This window comes from Mizuhopecten yessoensis, unplaced genomic scaffold (genome assembly GCF_002113885.1).
Source record: "Mizuhopecten yessoensis strain PY_sf001 unplaced genomic scaffold, ASM211388v2 scaffold4001, whole genome shotgun sequence".
NCBI lineage: Eukaryota > Metazoa > Mollusca > Bivalvia > Pectinida > Pectinidae > Mizuhopecten > Mizuhopecten yessoensis.
The window spans coordinates 184,655-202,747 of record NW_018405326.1 but is presented as its reverse complement, the minus strand read 5'-3'; the positions used below and the strand labels follow the sequence as shown (position 1 = coordinate 202,747).

The following is an 18,093-nucleotide window of genomic DNA, read 5'->3' as shown; positions in this document are numbered from 1 at the left end:
GCAAATGTGATTGGCAAATGATAACAGAGATTATAAACTTCATTTTTGACATAAGACGCTGTATATTTACACGGAGATTCTCAGGTAAAAAGGTCAGGTATTTCGTCAAGAATTGCATGTGATTTGCTACAGGTTTCAGGTCGCCATTCAATAAATTTACTGTCACAGTCGGCATATAGATATATCTTAGCTACGGTCTAGTTTATGATTAAATCACCGATAAAAAGTTTGAAGAAATAAATCGGCTCAAAACGTATCAATGTCAATGTTCAATTCGGCCTCACCTGCAGACGACATGTGCGCCTCGGTCCGCCGATATTTTCCTGTTTGCGTAGAGCACAAAGCCGTTTACTGGAAAGTTACATATTATGTAACACCGAAGTATTTCCACATCAACCATGCCAAACCCTTCAAAACCTTTATTATCATCGTAGGTGACGATGGAGAGTAAATGTTTACCATCATATGCATCGCTTCAATCTACACGTCCGCCATTTTTATGACTTTTTTTTTCGATTTGAAATTCTCTCGCACACCTTTGGTTATTACTAGGGTACACTGCCGTGAATATCGAAAGTAATGACAAAACAACCAATCAGAAGCCTTCTACTATACGCGTTCGGGTTTGGTATAGCAACAACCCGACTTCACACTTCCTGGCTACCGATCAAAACCTACAGGCCGAGAAACGACTATTGTCGTGCATAGCACTGACGGCCTGACTTTTCAAAACGACTATTGTCGTGCGTAGCAGCCTAAGGGTTAAGAACTTTCCACCCTTCATAATACACATGTTTTTCTTGTCGTATTTGTGTCGTCATTTCCGTATTCCGTATCGGGCATTTCCACTACCGTAGTGTACATTATAGTAATACCGGGTAAATAGTACACGTGCGTGACGATGATGTGTCAATACCCGATATCGAGTAATCACACATACTTCAGAAATAAAGCTTATGATACAAAGACATTAATTAACTCACGGGAAAACACTGACATACGATCAGAAGACTTCAAGAAGGTCATATATATATGAGGCGCATGGAATGCAGAATGGTGTGTTTTGTTTACCAACCTCACCTGTACGTATCATGTGTTAACAGTAGTTCACAAGCTCTTGGTCGCTACGACTTTTGTTGTCGAGCGAGTTAAGCTCTGTCGGATAAATCGGTTCACAAATGCAATTACAATAACTGTGAAAATAGTGGTTTGTAAAATATCAAGATTCCTATAAAATGCAAGTGCATGTGCGTGCACATATTAACGGCATACCATGCGATAGCCTATGGTTAAATACATGTATGTACCCGACATGTTAATATACCATGCGTAAGCGGGCTATGGAATGATGTCCAAAGTTTACATGATTGAGAGTAGTTTTGTTCCATAAAAGAACAGTAAATTGACAATTAAATATAGTAATTTAATTTATTTCCATCGTTTTTGGTATAGTAAAGAAAATAAGTGTCATGGTGGTATACATTCTATCCCTCAGCAAAAGGTTCCATTTTTTTTCAAGGTAGACAACTCTCATCAGGATCAAAATTATTGTAAAATGTAATATAAATGAATTATAAAAAGACTGTATTTGGTTCATATTTTCACTCTTTTTGTATGAAACTATGTGTCCTGTTTGCTTTTAGCTTGTATTCAGTAACTTTTATCCATACAATTTCAATAAAAAACGCTTTCTGGAATATGTTGTAGATATTTTATGATAAAAAAAATATTTGTCAAATAGTTTTAAACAATGCCACATGCTCAAAATATGTGAAAGTCAATTTTCAGTACTTTTTACAAAAAAATCCCCAGTTTATCGGAATGCTTAGATTTTCATAAAATCATCTCTATATAGTGACATAACCATTATGTGAAACTTTCATTGAATTCTGCTGGCTAATTGGGAAAGGGTGGAGCCTCCTTAAGCTGCTGACTATTATTGGAAGGGCAGCATCTAAGATTTATCATGAAGCGTCTCATCTGCCTGCTTATAACATTAACTTTGAATTAAGCTAAAAGGAGTTTTGAAGCAAAACACGTTTTCCTAGATTGTTCCAGTCAATGTAGTTGTACAAAAAGACACCAGCATGCTTAAAAGTGGAAGTAATCCTGTAGAAAACCTGGCCTCTTACCAGAAAGAAGTCATTGATTCTTTGCTGCCAGTTGCCGGAGAAACTGGGTGATCTCGGGCTATATTGGCTCGAAAATATATGTATTAGGATTGAGAAGGATTGGATAGGAAAGCATATCCGGCTTTTGTTTTCCACTGAAAGAAAATGTTAATCACGTGTGCTTTTGTTTGTCCTGACAAAAGCAATAGGGATTCCATGGTAAACTGTCCTTATTTGTGTTATAAAAAAGAATCAAGTCGCTTAGTCAGTGGGGAAGTCTATGTTATTTAGGGAGATGCATATTTATGAGGGGTATGTGTGGTATAATTTCTTTTAGATTTGACTTCCAGTGAGCGAGTTACGTCATTATAGCAATTGCTGTAAGTTAATTTTGACCTTATTTTCACCTCCCTTCAGCTCATCCTTCCTGTATGGGTTACTGTGAAAGTCTGGCAAGGCGTGCACTGGAATCACCATGGCAATGCATCGACTGCAAGACCTGCTTTGTGTGCGAGGATTCTGGTGATCCCGTAAGTGATTAGCTAAACTTGTGTGAAAGCAAGTTTTGGTTAAAAAAAAGTTGAAGCTTTTGCCTCCTGATGCAAATTCTACAAATATTGCTGGAGTCTTGGTCAAGGGGAGATAACTTTGATTACAATTTAAAATAATATATTACAGAAAATTATTGATAAAATATTTCGCCTTAATTGTACCTGTTACTATAAACCACAAAGGTTTACAAACTGCCTCTTTTACCATTACTAAGGTGTTTTCTATTTTCTGTGCCATAATTTAATCCAGGGAAAATTGTATTAGTTTGAAATATTCATCAACATTTTGAAAATATTTTTCATGACTCCTCTGAAAAAAATGTACAAAAACCATTTGCTTACAACATAATTCAGTCAATTTTCATGAACAAAAAATTCCAAGTATTATAATGATTCCTCTCAGGAAATGATGTTGTTTTGTGACTCCTGTGACAAAGGCTACCATATGAACTGCCATAACCCTCCACTGGAGAAAAAACCTTTGGGTAAGCATTGAACTCTTTGTACAGAACAAAAGACTTGTGAATGTTTATACAGAACAAAAGACTTGTGAAGGTTTATATAGAAAAAAAGACTTGTGAATGTTTATAAAGAACAAAAGACTTGTGAATGTTAATATAGAACAAAAGACTTGTGAATATTTATATAGAACAAAAGACTTGTTAATGTTTATATAGAACAAAAGACTTGTTAATGTTTATATAGAACAAAAGTCTTGTGAATGTTTATACAGAACAAAAGTCTTGTGAATGTTTATATAGAATAAAAGACTTGTGAATGTTTATAAAGAACAAAAGACTTGTGAATGTTAATATAGAACAAAAGACTTGTGAATATTTATATAGAACAAAAGACTTGTGAATATTTATATAGAACAAAAGACTTGTTAATGTTTATATAGAATAAAAGACTTGTGAATGTTTATACCGAACAAAAGCCTTGTGAATGTTTATATAGAAATATAGAACAAAAGACTTGTGAATGTTCATATAGAACAAAAGACTTGTGAATATTTATATAGAACAAAAGACTTGTGAATGTTTTTATAGAACAAAAGACTTGTGAATGTTCATATAGAACAAAAGACTTGTGAATATTTATATAGAACAAAAGACTTGTGAATGTTAATATAGAACAAAAGACTTGTGAATGTAAATACAGAACAAAAGACTTGTGGATGTTTATATTGAACAAAAGACTTGTGAATGTAAATACAGAACAAAAGACTTGTGAAGGTTTATATAGAACAAAAGACTTGTGAATATTTATATAGAACAAAAGACTTGTGAATGTAAATACAGAACAAAAGACTTGTGAATGTTTTTATAGAACAAAAGACTTGTGAATGTTAATATAGAACAAAAGACTTGTGAATGTTCATATAGAACAAAAGACTTGTGAATGTAAATACAGAACAAAAGACTTGTTAATGTTTATATAGAACAAAAGAATTGTGAATGTTAATACAGAACACAAGACTTGTGAATGTTTATATATAACAAAAGACTTGTGAATGTTAATACAGAACACAAGACTTGTGAATGTTTATATGGAACAAAAGACTTGGGAATGTTTATATAGAAAAAAAGACTTGTGAATGTTTATAAAGAACAAAAGACTTGTGAATGTAAATACAGAACAAAAGACTTGTGAATGTAAATACAGAACAAAAGACTTGTTAATGTTTATATAGAATAAAAGACTTGTGAATGTTTATACAGAACAAAAGACTTGGGAATGTTTATACAGAACAAAAGTCTTGTGAATGTTTATACAGAACAAAAGACTTGTGAAGGTTTATATAGAAAAAAAGACTTGTGAATGTTTATACCGAACAAAAGCCTTGTGAATGTTTATATAGAAATATAGAACAAAAGACTTGTGAATATTTATATAGAACAAAAGACTTGTGAATGTAAATACAGAACAAAAGACTTGTTAATGTTTATATAGAATAAAAGACTTGTGAATGTTTATAAAGAACAAAAGACTTGTGAATGTAAATACAGAACAAAAGACTTGTTAATGTTTATATAGAACAAAAGACTTGTGAATGTTTATACAGAACAAAAGTCTTGTGAATGTTTATATAGAACAAAAAATACTTGTGAATGTTAATATAGAACAAAAGACTTGTGAATGTTTATATAGAACAAAAGACTTGTGAATGTAAATACAGAACAAAAGACTTGTGAATGTTTATACAGAACAAAAGTCTTGTGAATGTTTATATAGAACAAAAAATACTTGCGAATGTTTATATAGAACAAAAGACTTGTGAATGTAAATACAGAACAAAAGACTTGTGAATGTTTATATAGAACAAAAGACTTGTGAATGTAAATACAGAACAAAAGACTTGTGAATGTTTATACAGAACAAAAGTCTTGTGAATGTTTATATAGAACAAAAAATACTTGCGAATGTTTATATAGAACAAAAGACTTGTGAATGTTTATATAGAACAAAAAATACTTGTGAATGTTTATATAGAACAAAAGACTTGTGAATGTTAATATAGAACAAAAGTCTTGTGAATGTTAATACAGAAAAAAAGTCTTGTGAATGTTAATACAGAACAAAAGACTAGTATATGATAAGGCAGACATTGTAAATCCTTGTAAAGGCTTGTAAGAAAACTCATTTAGACTAAGTTGTCAATGCAATTAAATGAACAAGTATAGTCCAAGTAGGTGAACCTTTTGGAATATGATGCCAGAATTGGGTTATTTCTGAAAACACTGGTTACATTTTAGCAAAAAAGACGGATATCCATTTTACTCCACAAGTACATCACAGGTTCAATATGGTGAGGTTATGGTTGAAATGATTTACAGCTCAATTCTGTTGAATTTTGTGTTAACATCTGAACTTGCTCCTGTGCAGGTAATTGGGTGTGTAGTAAGTGTGTACTGGAGAAGACTATGGAGACGTCCTCAGATGGAGAGGACCTACAGGACTCCAGCGTGATGGACGACAGTCAAGTCACAGGTAAACACACCACTAACACTATTCTATATAGAATGCAGATAATTCTCAGGTGAAATTAATATTTTACAAAAGTATTTGATCTAGACTTATAATTCTGACATGTAGGTGAAACAATCTAGTCAGAATGTTACACTACATTAGGAAAATACACAAGTATCCATTTAATTGTATCCAGTATTACATTTTCTGTGTCTTGGGTTCTTTTAAGCATCTATCTAAGGAGTTACTGTTGATGCTATATACTGCATTTGAGATCAAGGAGCTAATTTGTTGGATGCAGATTAATGTCTTAAAGTCTCTTGGTAGCCATAATCAAAAAGCCATTACAGTATCGCAATGGCAAAATATCCTAAAGAAAATGAAGCTGAATAAAAAAAATGAGTTGCTATCAAGATCCAAAAACCAACTTTGAAAGCTCAAGTGGAAATTTGAAATGGAGAAAAGTTCTGAGATAAGACCAGAAGTTAATGTCAAATGTAACATAGGCTCAATTCAAAAAATGTCTTTATGGTATACTTCTATATCATGATTAGCTTTAGAAACAGAAACCCAAGCATCAGGGACATGCAATTAGACATTTGAGGTGATAGAGGTTGGTGGTGTAGAGGGGGGAGAGAGTGTCTTATCAAGTGATATACTAGATAGAGGTTGTTGGTGTAGAGGGGGGAGAGAGTCCCTTATCAATTGATATACTAGATCGAGGGTGATGGTGTAGAGGGGGGAGAGAGGAGCTTATCAATTGATATACTAGATCGAGGGTGATGGTGTAGAGGGGGGAGAGAGGGGCTTATCAATTGATATACTAGACAGAGGTTGGTGGTGTAGAGGGGGTAGAGAGTGTCTTATCAATTGAAATACTAGATAGAGGCTGGACGTGGAGAAGGGGGAGGGATGAGAGAGTGTCTTATAAATTGATACACTAGATGCAGGTTGGTGGTGTAGAGGAGGGAGAGAGGAGTATCTTATCAATTGATATACTAGATAGGGGTTTGTGGTGTAGAGGGGGGAGAGAGGAGCTTATCAATTGATATACTAGATCGAGGGTGATGGTGTAGAGGGGGGAGAGAGGGTCTTATCAATTGATATACTAGATCGAGGGTGATGGTGTAGAGGGGGGAGAGAGTCCCTTATCAATTGATATACTAGATCGAGGGTGATGGTGTAGAGGGGGGAGAGAGGAGCTTATCAATTGATATACTAGACAGGTTGGTGGTGTAAAGGGGGGAGAGAGTGTCTTATCAAGTGATATACTAGATAGAGGTTGGAGGTGTAGAGGGGGGAGAGAGTCCCTTATCAATTGATATACTAGACAGAGGTTGGTGGTGTAGAGGGTGGAGAGAGTGTCTTATCAATTGAAATACTAGATAGAGGCTGGACGTGGAGAAGGGGGAGGGATGAGAGAGTGTCTTATAAATTGATACACTAGATGGAGGTTGGTGGTGTAGAGGAGGGAGAGAGTGTCTTATCAATTGTTATACTAGATAGAGGTTGGTGGGGTAGAGGGGGGAGAGAGTGGCTTCTCAATTGATATACTAGATAGAGTTTGGTGGTGTAGAGGGGGGAGGGAGTGTCGTATCAATTGATATACTAGATAGAGGTTTATGGGAGAGAGTGTCTTATCAATTGATATACTAGATAGAGGTTGGTGGTGTAGAGAAGGGGGGAAGGGGAGGGAGTGTCTTATCAATTGATATACTAGATAGAGGTTGGTGGTGTAGAGAAGGGGGGAGGGGGAGGGAGTGTCTTATCAATTGATATACTAGATAGAGGTTTGTGGGAGAGAGTGTCTTATCAATTGATATACTAGATAGAGGGTTATTGTGTAGAGGGGGGAGAGAGTGTCTTATCAATTGATATATTAGATAGAGGTTGGTGGTGTAGAGGGGGGAGAGGGTGTCTTATCAATTGATATACTAGATAGAGGTTTGTGGGAGAGAGTGTCTTATCAATTGATATACTAGATAGAGGGTGGTGGTGTAGAGAAGGGGGGAAGGGGAGGGAGTGTCTTATCAATTGATATACTAGATAGAGGGTTATTGTGTAGAGGGGGGAGAGAGTGTCTTATCAATTGATATATTAGATAGAGGTTGGTGGTGTAGAGGGGGGAGGGAGTGTATTATCAATTGATATACTAGATAGAGGTTGATGGGGTAGAGGGGGGAGGGAGTGTCGTATCAATTGATATACTAGATAGAGGTTTATTGTGTAGAGGGGGGAGAGAGTGTCTTATCAATTGATATACTAGATAGAGGGTGGTGGTGTAGAGAAGGGGGGAAGGGGAGGGAGTGTCTTATCAATTGATATACTAGATAGAGGTTTGTGGGAGAGAGTGTCTTATCAATTGATATACTAGATAGAGGTTTATTGTGTAGAGGGGGGAGAGAGTGTCTTATCAATTGATATATTAGATAGAGGTTGGTGGTGTAGAGGGGGGAGTGAGTGTATTATCAATTGATATACTAGATAGAGGTTGATGGTGTAGAGGGGGGAGGGAGTGTCGTATCAATTGATATACTGAAGCCTAATTATTTGTTTTCATCGTACACCAGTCAGCATCAGTAAGGTAGACAATGAAGTGGTTTAATGTAACATTGAAATTAAGAATTGTAACGTTGTCCAACATGTTTGACCTTCTTGTTGGGTCTCACAGATGGAGGTGGTGCCTCCTGTCTACCGACACCTTGTGACTCTCCAGCCTCTGAGGAAGAAGAGGAAGAGGAAAAGTAAGAAAATACATTGTCTGCAAAATAAACCTGTGGTCTATTTTAGATATGAGCGACATAATGGTATGATTTACAAGACATAGTCTTTCTGCTTTAGTCATAGAAAGTTTAGTACAAGATAAACATAAGCTAGCTGTAAATTAGTATTGAAAGATTTGTTTTTAACAAGATTCATCAGTTTGGAAATTTACTTTCTGCACAATATACCTATCAAGACCCAATGGTCCCTTTGTCTAGCTATGATAGCTTGACAAAGGGACCAGTCAGTCTTGAAACTTTGCGACAAGTTTAATATGTACATTGTTTATGTAGAAAGTAAAACTTTGATATTGAACGATTTGTTTCCTTTCCTCAAAGTAGGAGATACCAGTTTTTCAGAATCCTGTTTTTCTTCAGGGTTGAACCACTTCCTAGAAAACGCAAAACAGCAGAGGGTAGGAAGAAGTCTTTAGATGTGGATGGGAAAAAGGGAGATAAGATGGATAAAGTAATCATCGCTATTGAGAACGGCCTGTACCCAGACGCTTCAAAATGGAAAGTGGAAGATGTTGTTCATTTCTTCGTAAATGTAGGATTTAAAGAGCAGGCAGAGGCTCTTAAAGAACAGGTCAGTAGTAACTGTTGTTAACATGAAGTGAGGTTGACACATATTTGTGTGAACTTTTACATGTGACGTATGATGAGATGAATATATTAAATATTTATAATCCTAATTGATATGTGGTCAAGTAGATAATAAACTATATGGATCAGTATTGGATGGTTGTTGATGTGTGGTGAGGTGAATTTATTATAATTGTTTGGACCAATGAACAAGGTAGGGCTGAAACGATTCATTGGATCAAATTGTACTGTGATACTTTCCTGTGTATCATCAAATTACCGTTCTGTTTGCCTGTATTGTGATAAACTAACAATACCAAAATTAACAATTTCTTATTATCTCTTAATAAAGTGTTCTTGTTGTTTTAGAATCCTCTTGTACAAATCTGGTACACTGTTCATGTGCAACCATACCCAATTGTACTAAAAAATATGATACAAAATATGTTAAGATAGTATTTAATACCATGACAAACTGTAAAATCATTTGCTTATATGCATTATGAAGTTGACTTTTTCAGCAGATATGTGTATTGCTATATATGTATCGTATCGTAAGCATCATACTGTAGTATGTATCGTGTCATGAGTTATGCATATTATTTCAACAATTTGTTGAAGAAATCTGATGAGAACTTGACATATTTACATACAGGAGATTGATGGACAGTCCTTACTGTTGATGAAGAGGAGTGATGTTCTCACAGGCTTGTCAATCAAATTAGGCCCCGCCCTCAAGATGTACCAACATGTGATGAAGCTGCAGACATCTGGATTCGACTTCGAAGAGAGTTGACCTCGATTCTTCTCTAGTTATAAATTTTAAATTTTCTCTTTTAATTCTCTTAATATGTGATTTGCTGTGTTTTATAAGCAATAGCCATGACCTTTGACCCTGTACTGTATTTTTACCAGTGATAAGCCAGTTGTTTAAGGCTCCCCATGCTCAATAAATTAAACAGATGAGGGTCATGGCCGATATTTAGATATAAGATCTTCCTGTACACTCAACTTCCTAAATCAGCTTGGTGTACATTTAAGCCCTTTTCTAAGGACGAGGCTTGTTATAGTCGAAACATGATAAATATAAATTTTAGGATTTCAAACTTTCATGTAAAAATGATTAAATTCTTGTTTAATATCATGGTACATGTATGCCTCACCAAAGCTTTCTCTTTGAAATACTTGTATTTTTTCAAAAGAGAAGTTTTGAATAAAATACTACTTTTACAGAGAATACAATAAATAAGCCAAAAAGGTAAGGAATTTTGAAACTGATATTTCATCTGATGCACTAGGTTGTGACATTGGATTTATCTTTCCTTTAATAATTACTTGATTGAATCATGATAGAGACTAAAAAGGGGAATGAATTGTTCAATGGAATAAATACAGTATTGTCACAGTTTTTGTGTGTGATATTGATGGAAAGACATCATCTAGTGTTGTAGTATTCTGATCCACTTGTAGTGACTTGTTTAACTGAATTAGAGGTACATATGACTTTTTAATTGAAAAAATATTGCAAAATTTTAAAAGTTGATAATAATCAAGGCAATTAAAAATAAAGCAGCTGATTATTTGTCTGGATGGATGTAACATCACATTTATTATTGCATTTGTAACCTCACTTTTTGGTCAGGTCAAAAATGTGGTCTATCATTTTTGGAAACTATGCCCCAACTTTATAAGTTGCAGAAGACATGTGTTGGAAATACTATTAATAATCCAGGCACCTTCATTCCAAGCTAAATAGACTGGATTTGAAGAGGGTTGATAGGAGAAAAAATGATGTATATACCCATGGTTAGTGGTCATACAGATTATTGGATGCTGGATTAAGGGGCCTTGACCACAGCAGACATTTCAAAAGTAGTTTCTCAGTATTGTTATATTTGGTGTTGAATATTAGCATTTTCTTTCCCTGAAGAATTTAAACTGTTTTTTCCCAAAATCATGTTTTGTATTTTCCCCAAATGGAACAGAATTTAAAAATATTGTTATTTATGTATCTTCTTCATAACAAGCAAAACATTTTTGAAGTTTTTATATTAAATGCACTGACAAACATTCTGATAGCTGTGTATCAATTGTTTTGTGATAGAAAGAAATAAACTTTCCAATTTGTGTAAATGCTGCAATATTTTTACGATTGAAGAGCCCATTGTCCTGTGTGGAGAGAAGGTTGAATTAAGTGTTTGATGATGGTGTGTACAGCGTAGTGTAAATGTTGCTGTGTTCTGTTTGTTATGTATGTCATCATGCTATGATTTTACTAGGTAAATAGATATGCAATAATATTAATATATTCCAGTGATGATTGTAATGTATTGCGACATTTTTCCATGCTGTAGTGGGATTTATCAGACAAGATCATATGAATTATTCCATTTCTTGTAGTTGTCCTTACATGTACTTAAAAGTTTCCCTTATTCAGATATTTCATACTAGTTTAATGTAGTTCAATCATGTTATATGGTCACATAAATGTTTATATGAAGTATGTATAACACAGACTGGTTTTATTCGAGATGTCTTTACTGTGTAATGTTTGTATATCTAACAAAACGAAAGCAACTCACATTTTGTGATCTCAGACTTTTAAAAATGTTTTGCTAAAAGCTTTAAGTGAACAAGTGTTACCTGTGTAGCAGAAGTTTGTATCTGGACACCTCTGTTTTGACTCTGACTCACCCATTTTGAAATGCTTCATTTTTGTATTAATAAGAATCCAAGGAACTTTCCCAAATTCTTGGCTGGTGCTCCTCAAAAATTCCTTAAATCTTTCATAATTTGACATTTCATCGGGATATGGTATGATAATTATATCGATTGTTCAGTTATAATAAAGATTAATTAATACATGAATGATTCAATGTATTTTGAAGTGTGTAATTCACTTCTAATGTAGACCTCTGTTGTACCGGTTGTATTTATGTCTGGTGTATTATTATCACTTACATCTTATCAACATTTCCTAGACTGTTAAGGAGCTATAAATGAGGAATGGAAGTTTATGTTCTAGCAGAGGGGCTAGTTTTGTTAAATTTATGAGGTATATGGAATGTGTTTTTTTTTTTTACCTCTGATTGTTTTGCACAGTATCTGAATGAGTCTTGCACCGCACTGATCCCTGTGCTATAGAGCTACTGATGAGAGAAATATACATTTGAGTGACCTCCCTTGTATACAGGCTGTGAATGAGGATTTTCAGAAGTTCATGTGTAGTTAGGAGAATAAATAATGGTTTAGCCTCTCTGACACCTTATGTCTAAATAAAATCTATGTTGTGTGTTTACAGTGTAGTATACAATGTACTATTGCTCATTATTGTATTTTATAAATGTTTAACTGTATAAGCTGTAGAGTAAGTGTGGTGTGTGAGGGATATGTTTGCTGTGCAGTAGTGTTTGTGTGCATACAGTGTTCAAATTTATGACATGTTTCTCAAGAATAATTTAATCTACTCAACAATTTAAGTTGTTGGAAGAAGGGGATGTAAGGTGATGAAGTATATGATGACGTATATCTGGAGTTATTCAGTATTGGACAGCTTTTAACTGTCAAGTTTTCCCTATTAACCCTGTACAACTTAATGTTGTGTTATAACTAGGTCTAGTGGAAACGTGGATTTATGTCCTGAAAATAGATGAACAATGTCACTGACTCAAGTTCCAATGTACCGTCAATGAAATAGGTTTCCTTTGTCACCTTGGCTACTTCAAACTTAAATTTCTCTACCCAGTTCTTGTATGGGCCTCCGTCAGTATACTGCCAAATCCCTTTATAACAACATACTTTTGCTTTGACCAATGATGGCACTGTAATAAGTTTTTACTGTGGTATCTTATGTTAAATAGCCCCATAATGGAAAACCTGTCAAATATCTTGAGGAATAGAAATATATTGGGGAGGTAACTCTCACACAAATGACTTGAATAAATTTTTATGTGGTATAATAATAACTTGATAAGGTTTATTTACGGTAAAAAACTCGTCGGTACATCAATTTCCTACAACAATTTTCAGCTTCAAAATATCTATCATTTACAAACATGATCCGTTAAAACAAAATAATGATATGATACATATTTGCCAAGATTAAATTTTTGTGAATCAGAGATTCATATTTTGAAGGACCATGTCATTTAATATAGATTAAATGATGAAGTGAAAAACTTGAAAGGAGATAATCTTTTTATTCTGGAAGAAATGTACCACATAATTTAATAATTAGATATCTTCTATCATAAGTAAGTAATTACATAATTAGATATCTTTTATCATAAGTAAGTAGTTAAATAATAAGATATCTTCTATCATAAGTAAGTAGTTAAATAATAAGATATCTTCTATCATAAGTAAGTAATTAAATAATAAGATATCTTCCATCATAAGTAAGTAATTAAATAACAAGATATCTTCTATCATAAGGAAGTAGTTAAATAATAAGATAACTTCTATCATAAGTAATTAAATAATAAAATATCTTCTATCATAAGTAAGTAGTTAAATAATAAGATATCTTCTATCATAAGAAAGTAATTAAATAATGAGATATCTTCTATCATAAGTAAGTAATTAAATAATGAGATATCTTCTATCATAAGTAAGTAATTACATAATTAGATATCTTCTATCATAAGTAAGTAGTTAAATAATAAGATATCTTCTATCATAAGTAAGTAGTTAACTAATAAGATATCTTCTATCATAAGTAAGTAATTAAATAACAAGATATCTTCTATCATAAGTAAGTAGTTAAATAATAAGATATCTTCTATCATAAGTAAGTAGTTAAATAATAAGACATCTTCTATCTTAAGTAGTGACATTATTAGATATCTCCTATCTTAAGTAATAATATTGTTTCGACACTAGACAGAAGTGCTTGTTGAGTGTGGTGTACTGACTGTAAATTGTATGACTAGATGTAATGTATTAGTAACATTATTTTTGATCTCATTGATGTGTTCAGCTAATGCTAAGCTTATTATGATAATTTTTTATTATAATTGTTTTTACGTTATTATTTTTTTACAACTTGATATAACAACGAAAATGAAATTTTGCTTTATACAGAGTAACCTACCTCTAGGAATTGTAAATTTGTACATACATTTGTTTTAATTACGCACTGTATATGTAAATTTCTGTTAAAATGTAACGAAGTCCAGATCAGTTCTGGTTAGCTGTAGTAGGCTCTAGTAGATATTTTTAATTGTTTCATATCTGATTTAGTTCGTCAGATTGTGACATTTTAACCGATATTCGTAGTGTTGTTGGGTTAAAATAAATCTTATCTATGGTCAACTAATTTTGAAATATATCAAGAAGTTTTCCTGGTGACATTAAAAATAATAAACTACTGCAAACAGTGGAAGCATTCATTTTTTTCGTAGTACAAGGAAGATTTCAACCAGTGCTTTCTAAAGGAAATAATTGCCCATGGAATGTGATCTCTTAGTGGAGATGCCATTGGAGTCATTTGCGACATATCACAGTATTGATTGGCTGAATTTTGATCCACAAGAATATAAGATATAAGTTATTGACGTATTTGTTGTAGTCAACATTTGTGTGAAGTAGAACCATCATGTATTCGCACAGGGTACAGCTAACCATCTAGATAGCTGCATGGGAATTTAAATCATATCGAAATGCAATAAATTACATGTAATTCCATATGTTGTAATTTACTTATTTTTATTTAGCCATTTTAAATTCCTCACGTAAAATTCATGAATTGATTAAGTGATGAAAAATGCTTAGAATTCCAGAAATCCATGGTGTATATCGTACCTTTATATATACCTAGATAGCTTAACACACAATTTTTGCAGCATAGGAGCAAAAATAAGTACTTGTGAAAATTAAATGATTGACAGGATCAGTATGTAATATTGGAATATAATGGAATGGGGGGCAGTAAAAAAAAAAAAAAAGCCTGTATGCTTGAAATCAATTCAATTTTGTGTTCTAATTATTTAGAAAATCCTGAAAATTTCCAATTAAGGAAAAAGAACAGCTACCTATATCTTAATTTAAATGTAGCAAAATAAAGGAGTAGCGACATACTAGAACTGCTGATTGCTACCGACAGCCATCTTCGATTATTGACATTGCAGGTTTGTTAGTACTATTTCTCAAGAATAACTTGAGGGATCTTTCTCAAATTTGATATGATCGCTCGTTGTGCATGTTATATTTTGAAAATGATCATAAAAACAAAATGGCTAAAGGAAGAACTAAACAGATATTTCTCATATTGCAATGATCGATTCTTTTTCTTTCACATTAAGTACTGTACTAGTAAATATGTGAAATGACAAATCACTTTGAAGGTTGGCTTTCATACACATCAGTATTAAGTTTAGATCAAAAGTTACTTCAAGGTGCTTTTACTGTTAACATGACTCGATCAAACAGATTAGAGGAAAGAAGAGAAAAGATCGAACTGACAAAGAACTAATGAAGATGGTAGAAAGGTGGGCGCCAATATCCCTCTGGGATCTTTTGTTCATGATTGTGACGGACGGTTTTCATATTAATCATAAAAAAGAAATTAATAAAATATATGATTAAAAAGAAATCTTGAAACTTTAGTGTAGTTTAGCATACAAGCATACAGATATGCTACGCCACTGATTGAACCCCACTATGAAAAAAAACCCTGATGAGCTGTGAAGGTCAAAGTAATAAAGATCTTGGAACTTCTGCATGAATCCTGTCATTAATTATGGGCCCTTTTGCATTTTGATTTAAAATATGCAATTAAAGGGAATGCAAAAAAATGCATACCCATTTTAATGATTCAAGAATAAATATCAATCTCAATTTGATAAAATATACTAGACTGTTAAAATGTACTTTTAAAATAGGACGACGTACTTTTATTGCCGCTTTTGTTTGTAATACAAATGACAGCGTGTCATATTATCACTTTCATGGTTGCCTTCGCATTGTAAAGAACATATGATGATTCAATGGTTATTTGCTCGGCTGCGAAAATTAAGACCGTAAATATAAACGCAAGTACGTGTTCAGGAGGATAACTCCGGGTGTCGATCAAGACTGAAATGTAAATTGGACAAGTAGCACGAGAACATGTTACCTGTCAGACTTATATATTCATGGGAATAGTTTAGAAAAAACCCGGGGATATCGAAGAGTCAACAAAATCGGAATTCGAACGTAAACTTTCATGGAGACCCTTCAGATATTGCAATGAGAATAATACCAGGCGTTCCGGAAGGGTAAGCGTCTCCTTTATCGACGACATACCATCAAAACCTATGTCAAATCCAAGTAATGTCTCTTAACACCGGGCAGTGACAACAAAACCGCAAGGTACTCTAATGACAATAATAAAAAAAAACATGAACCTTTATTTTACACAAATAAATAGCAGATACCATAGTCTTAAACAACCTGCATCTTTGAGAACTCCGTGTTGTTTGTCCGTCAGCGGTTGGCATCTATCACGGCAATAAGGATATTTAGACCAAGCTCTAGAATCGGAATAGCGCTTCGTTCCAAAGTAGAAAAAGAAGAGTATCGATATTTATAGTAAAAGTTTGGAGAGGTGTCTTGTGACCAAAACTGATGAAAAAATCACCCATATGACACCATGGTTCTAGTACTGACGGTAAGGTCATGAAGTCCCAATGGATCGTAGAGACATAAACGGCGGACCAGTTTTGAAACATTTAAATGTCTGTTCAGTTAATAGGGCAAAATCGACTATAACGTTTGGAAACCAATAGACAGTGATTCAAACATCTGTAATTTTTTGACACGCCTTTGGGGTCCTTCTGGTATACCAGCTATGATTGATGGACAATTTCATCGAAGTCACTACTGGATATTCCCAGAGGAAACGTAAAGTTATATAGACCAAATTATAAGAAAACATTTTGATATTTTTAAATGTTCATCCGTTGTAAGAGGCCACAGTTGAGGGTTGTAGGTTGTGCCAATGACCAAGCTTGACTAATGTTTTGGGTAGTGTTGCAAAAGAAACAGAGGTAGAGGGGGATGTGTTAGAAACATTGAGACAATAGGAGCAGAGGTCAGAGGCTGTGTGTTAAAAGTTATTTATAGGTGGGGTAGCAGACAGCTTGAAGGACAGAGTTTCAAACAAACTGGACTCCTTTGTGATATCATAATATTGTTGGGTTCTTTAGCTGGTGGCTCTCTTAAGTGACAATGCAGAGGTGATAGTCAGATAGAGCTAGACTTAAAGTTGACAGGAAATTATATTGGATTTGTCACTGGTAAGGATGAGGAGGTCTTTCTAAAGTGCGAGTACTCCAAGCTAATATAACTAGGATATCTAAGAGTTTCAGGTGGTAGGTAAGGCAGTTTCCAGGATATCTAAGAGTTTAAGGTGGTAGGTAAGGCAGTTTCCAGGATATCTAAGAGTTTCAGGTGGTAAGTAAGACAGTTTCCAGGATATCTAAGAGTTTCAGGTGGTAGGTAAGGCAGTTTCCAGGATATCTAAGGGTTTCAGGTGGTAGGTAAGGCAGTTTCCAGGATATCTAAGAGTTCGCACTGAAGCAGAGAGATGCATTGCTCCCTTTAGCAGCAACAGCAGAGCGTCTTCTGGTGTTTCCTGTTACACTATTGGAATGTCAGAGAGGTTGAAGCAAGAGGAACATCATACAGATTAAAGCTGCGAAACAGTCTGTTCCCCACAACACTTCAGGATCATATGATGATTTTTAATCCAGGCACTCACCAAGAGCAAATCTAACTTTGACTAACCCTTTGCTAATAGAAGAAAAATGAAGATCAGTGGATGATTAAAATAATTTTGAACTTTTCTGTTGACTAGAACTGAAGTAATGTGGTACCTGTATAAAAGTGTGCTCTTGTGTTGAAAGTATCATTTTCCTTGTTTAAAAAAAAAAATCAGCAATAGTTATTTGTTAAGTGTTTGTAACTGTGATATATGATCCTACAAAGTGAATATATTAGTATACTGATTAATGACTATAACTTAGTGTTTAAACTGTGGATAGGATATTATTAGTTATCTCTGGATTAGGAGGTGTCTACGAGCTTATAGACCACGTCTGGTCTTTATAGACCCCGAGCCAAAGGCTATATTTC

The 18,093-nt window shown here is 34.0% G+C and overlaps 1 protein-coding gene across 1 annotated transcript in view; it reads left to right on the top strand.

The window, feature by feature from the left end:
* Window positions 1–14,666, top strand: part of LOC110448322 (histone acetyltransferase KAT6B-like) — a 17,458-nt gene extending 2,792 nt beyond the window's left edge. The window contains exons 3-8 of the mRNA XM_021494494.1: window positions 2,529–2,641; window positions 3,066–3,147; window positions 5,549–5,653; window positions 8,304–8,376; window positions 8,773–8,983; window positions 9,635–14,666. Coding sequence (XP_021350169.1) covers window positions 2,529–2,641; window positions 3,066–3,147; window positions 5,549–5,653; window positions 8,304–8,376; window positions 8,773–8,983; window positions 9,635–9,775 — 725 coding nt within the window. The 3' untranslated portion in view covers window positions 9,776–14,666. The remainder of the gene's footprint in view (window positions 1–2,528; window positions 2,642–3,065; window positions 3,148–5,548; window positions 5,654–8,303; window positions 8,377–8,772; window positions 8,984–9,634) is intronic.
* Window positions 14,667–18,093: the final 3,427 nt, after the last annotated feature.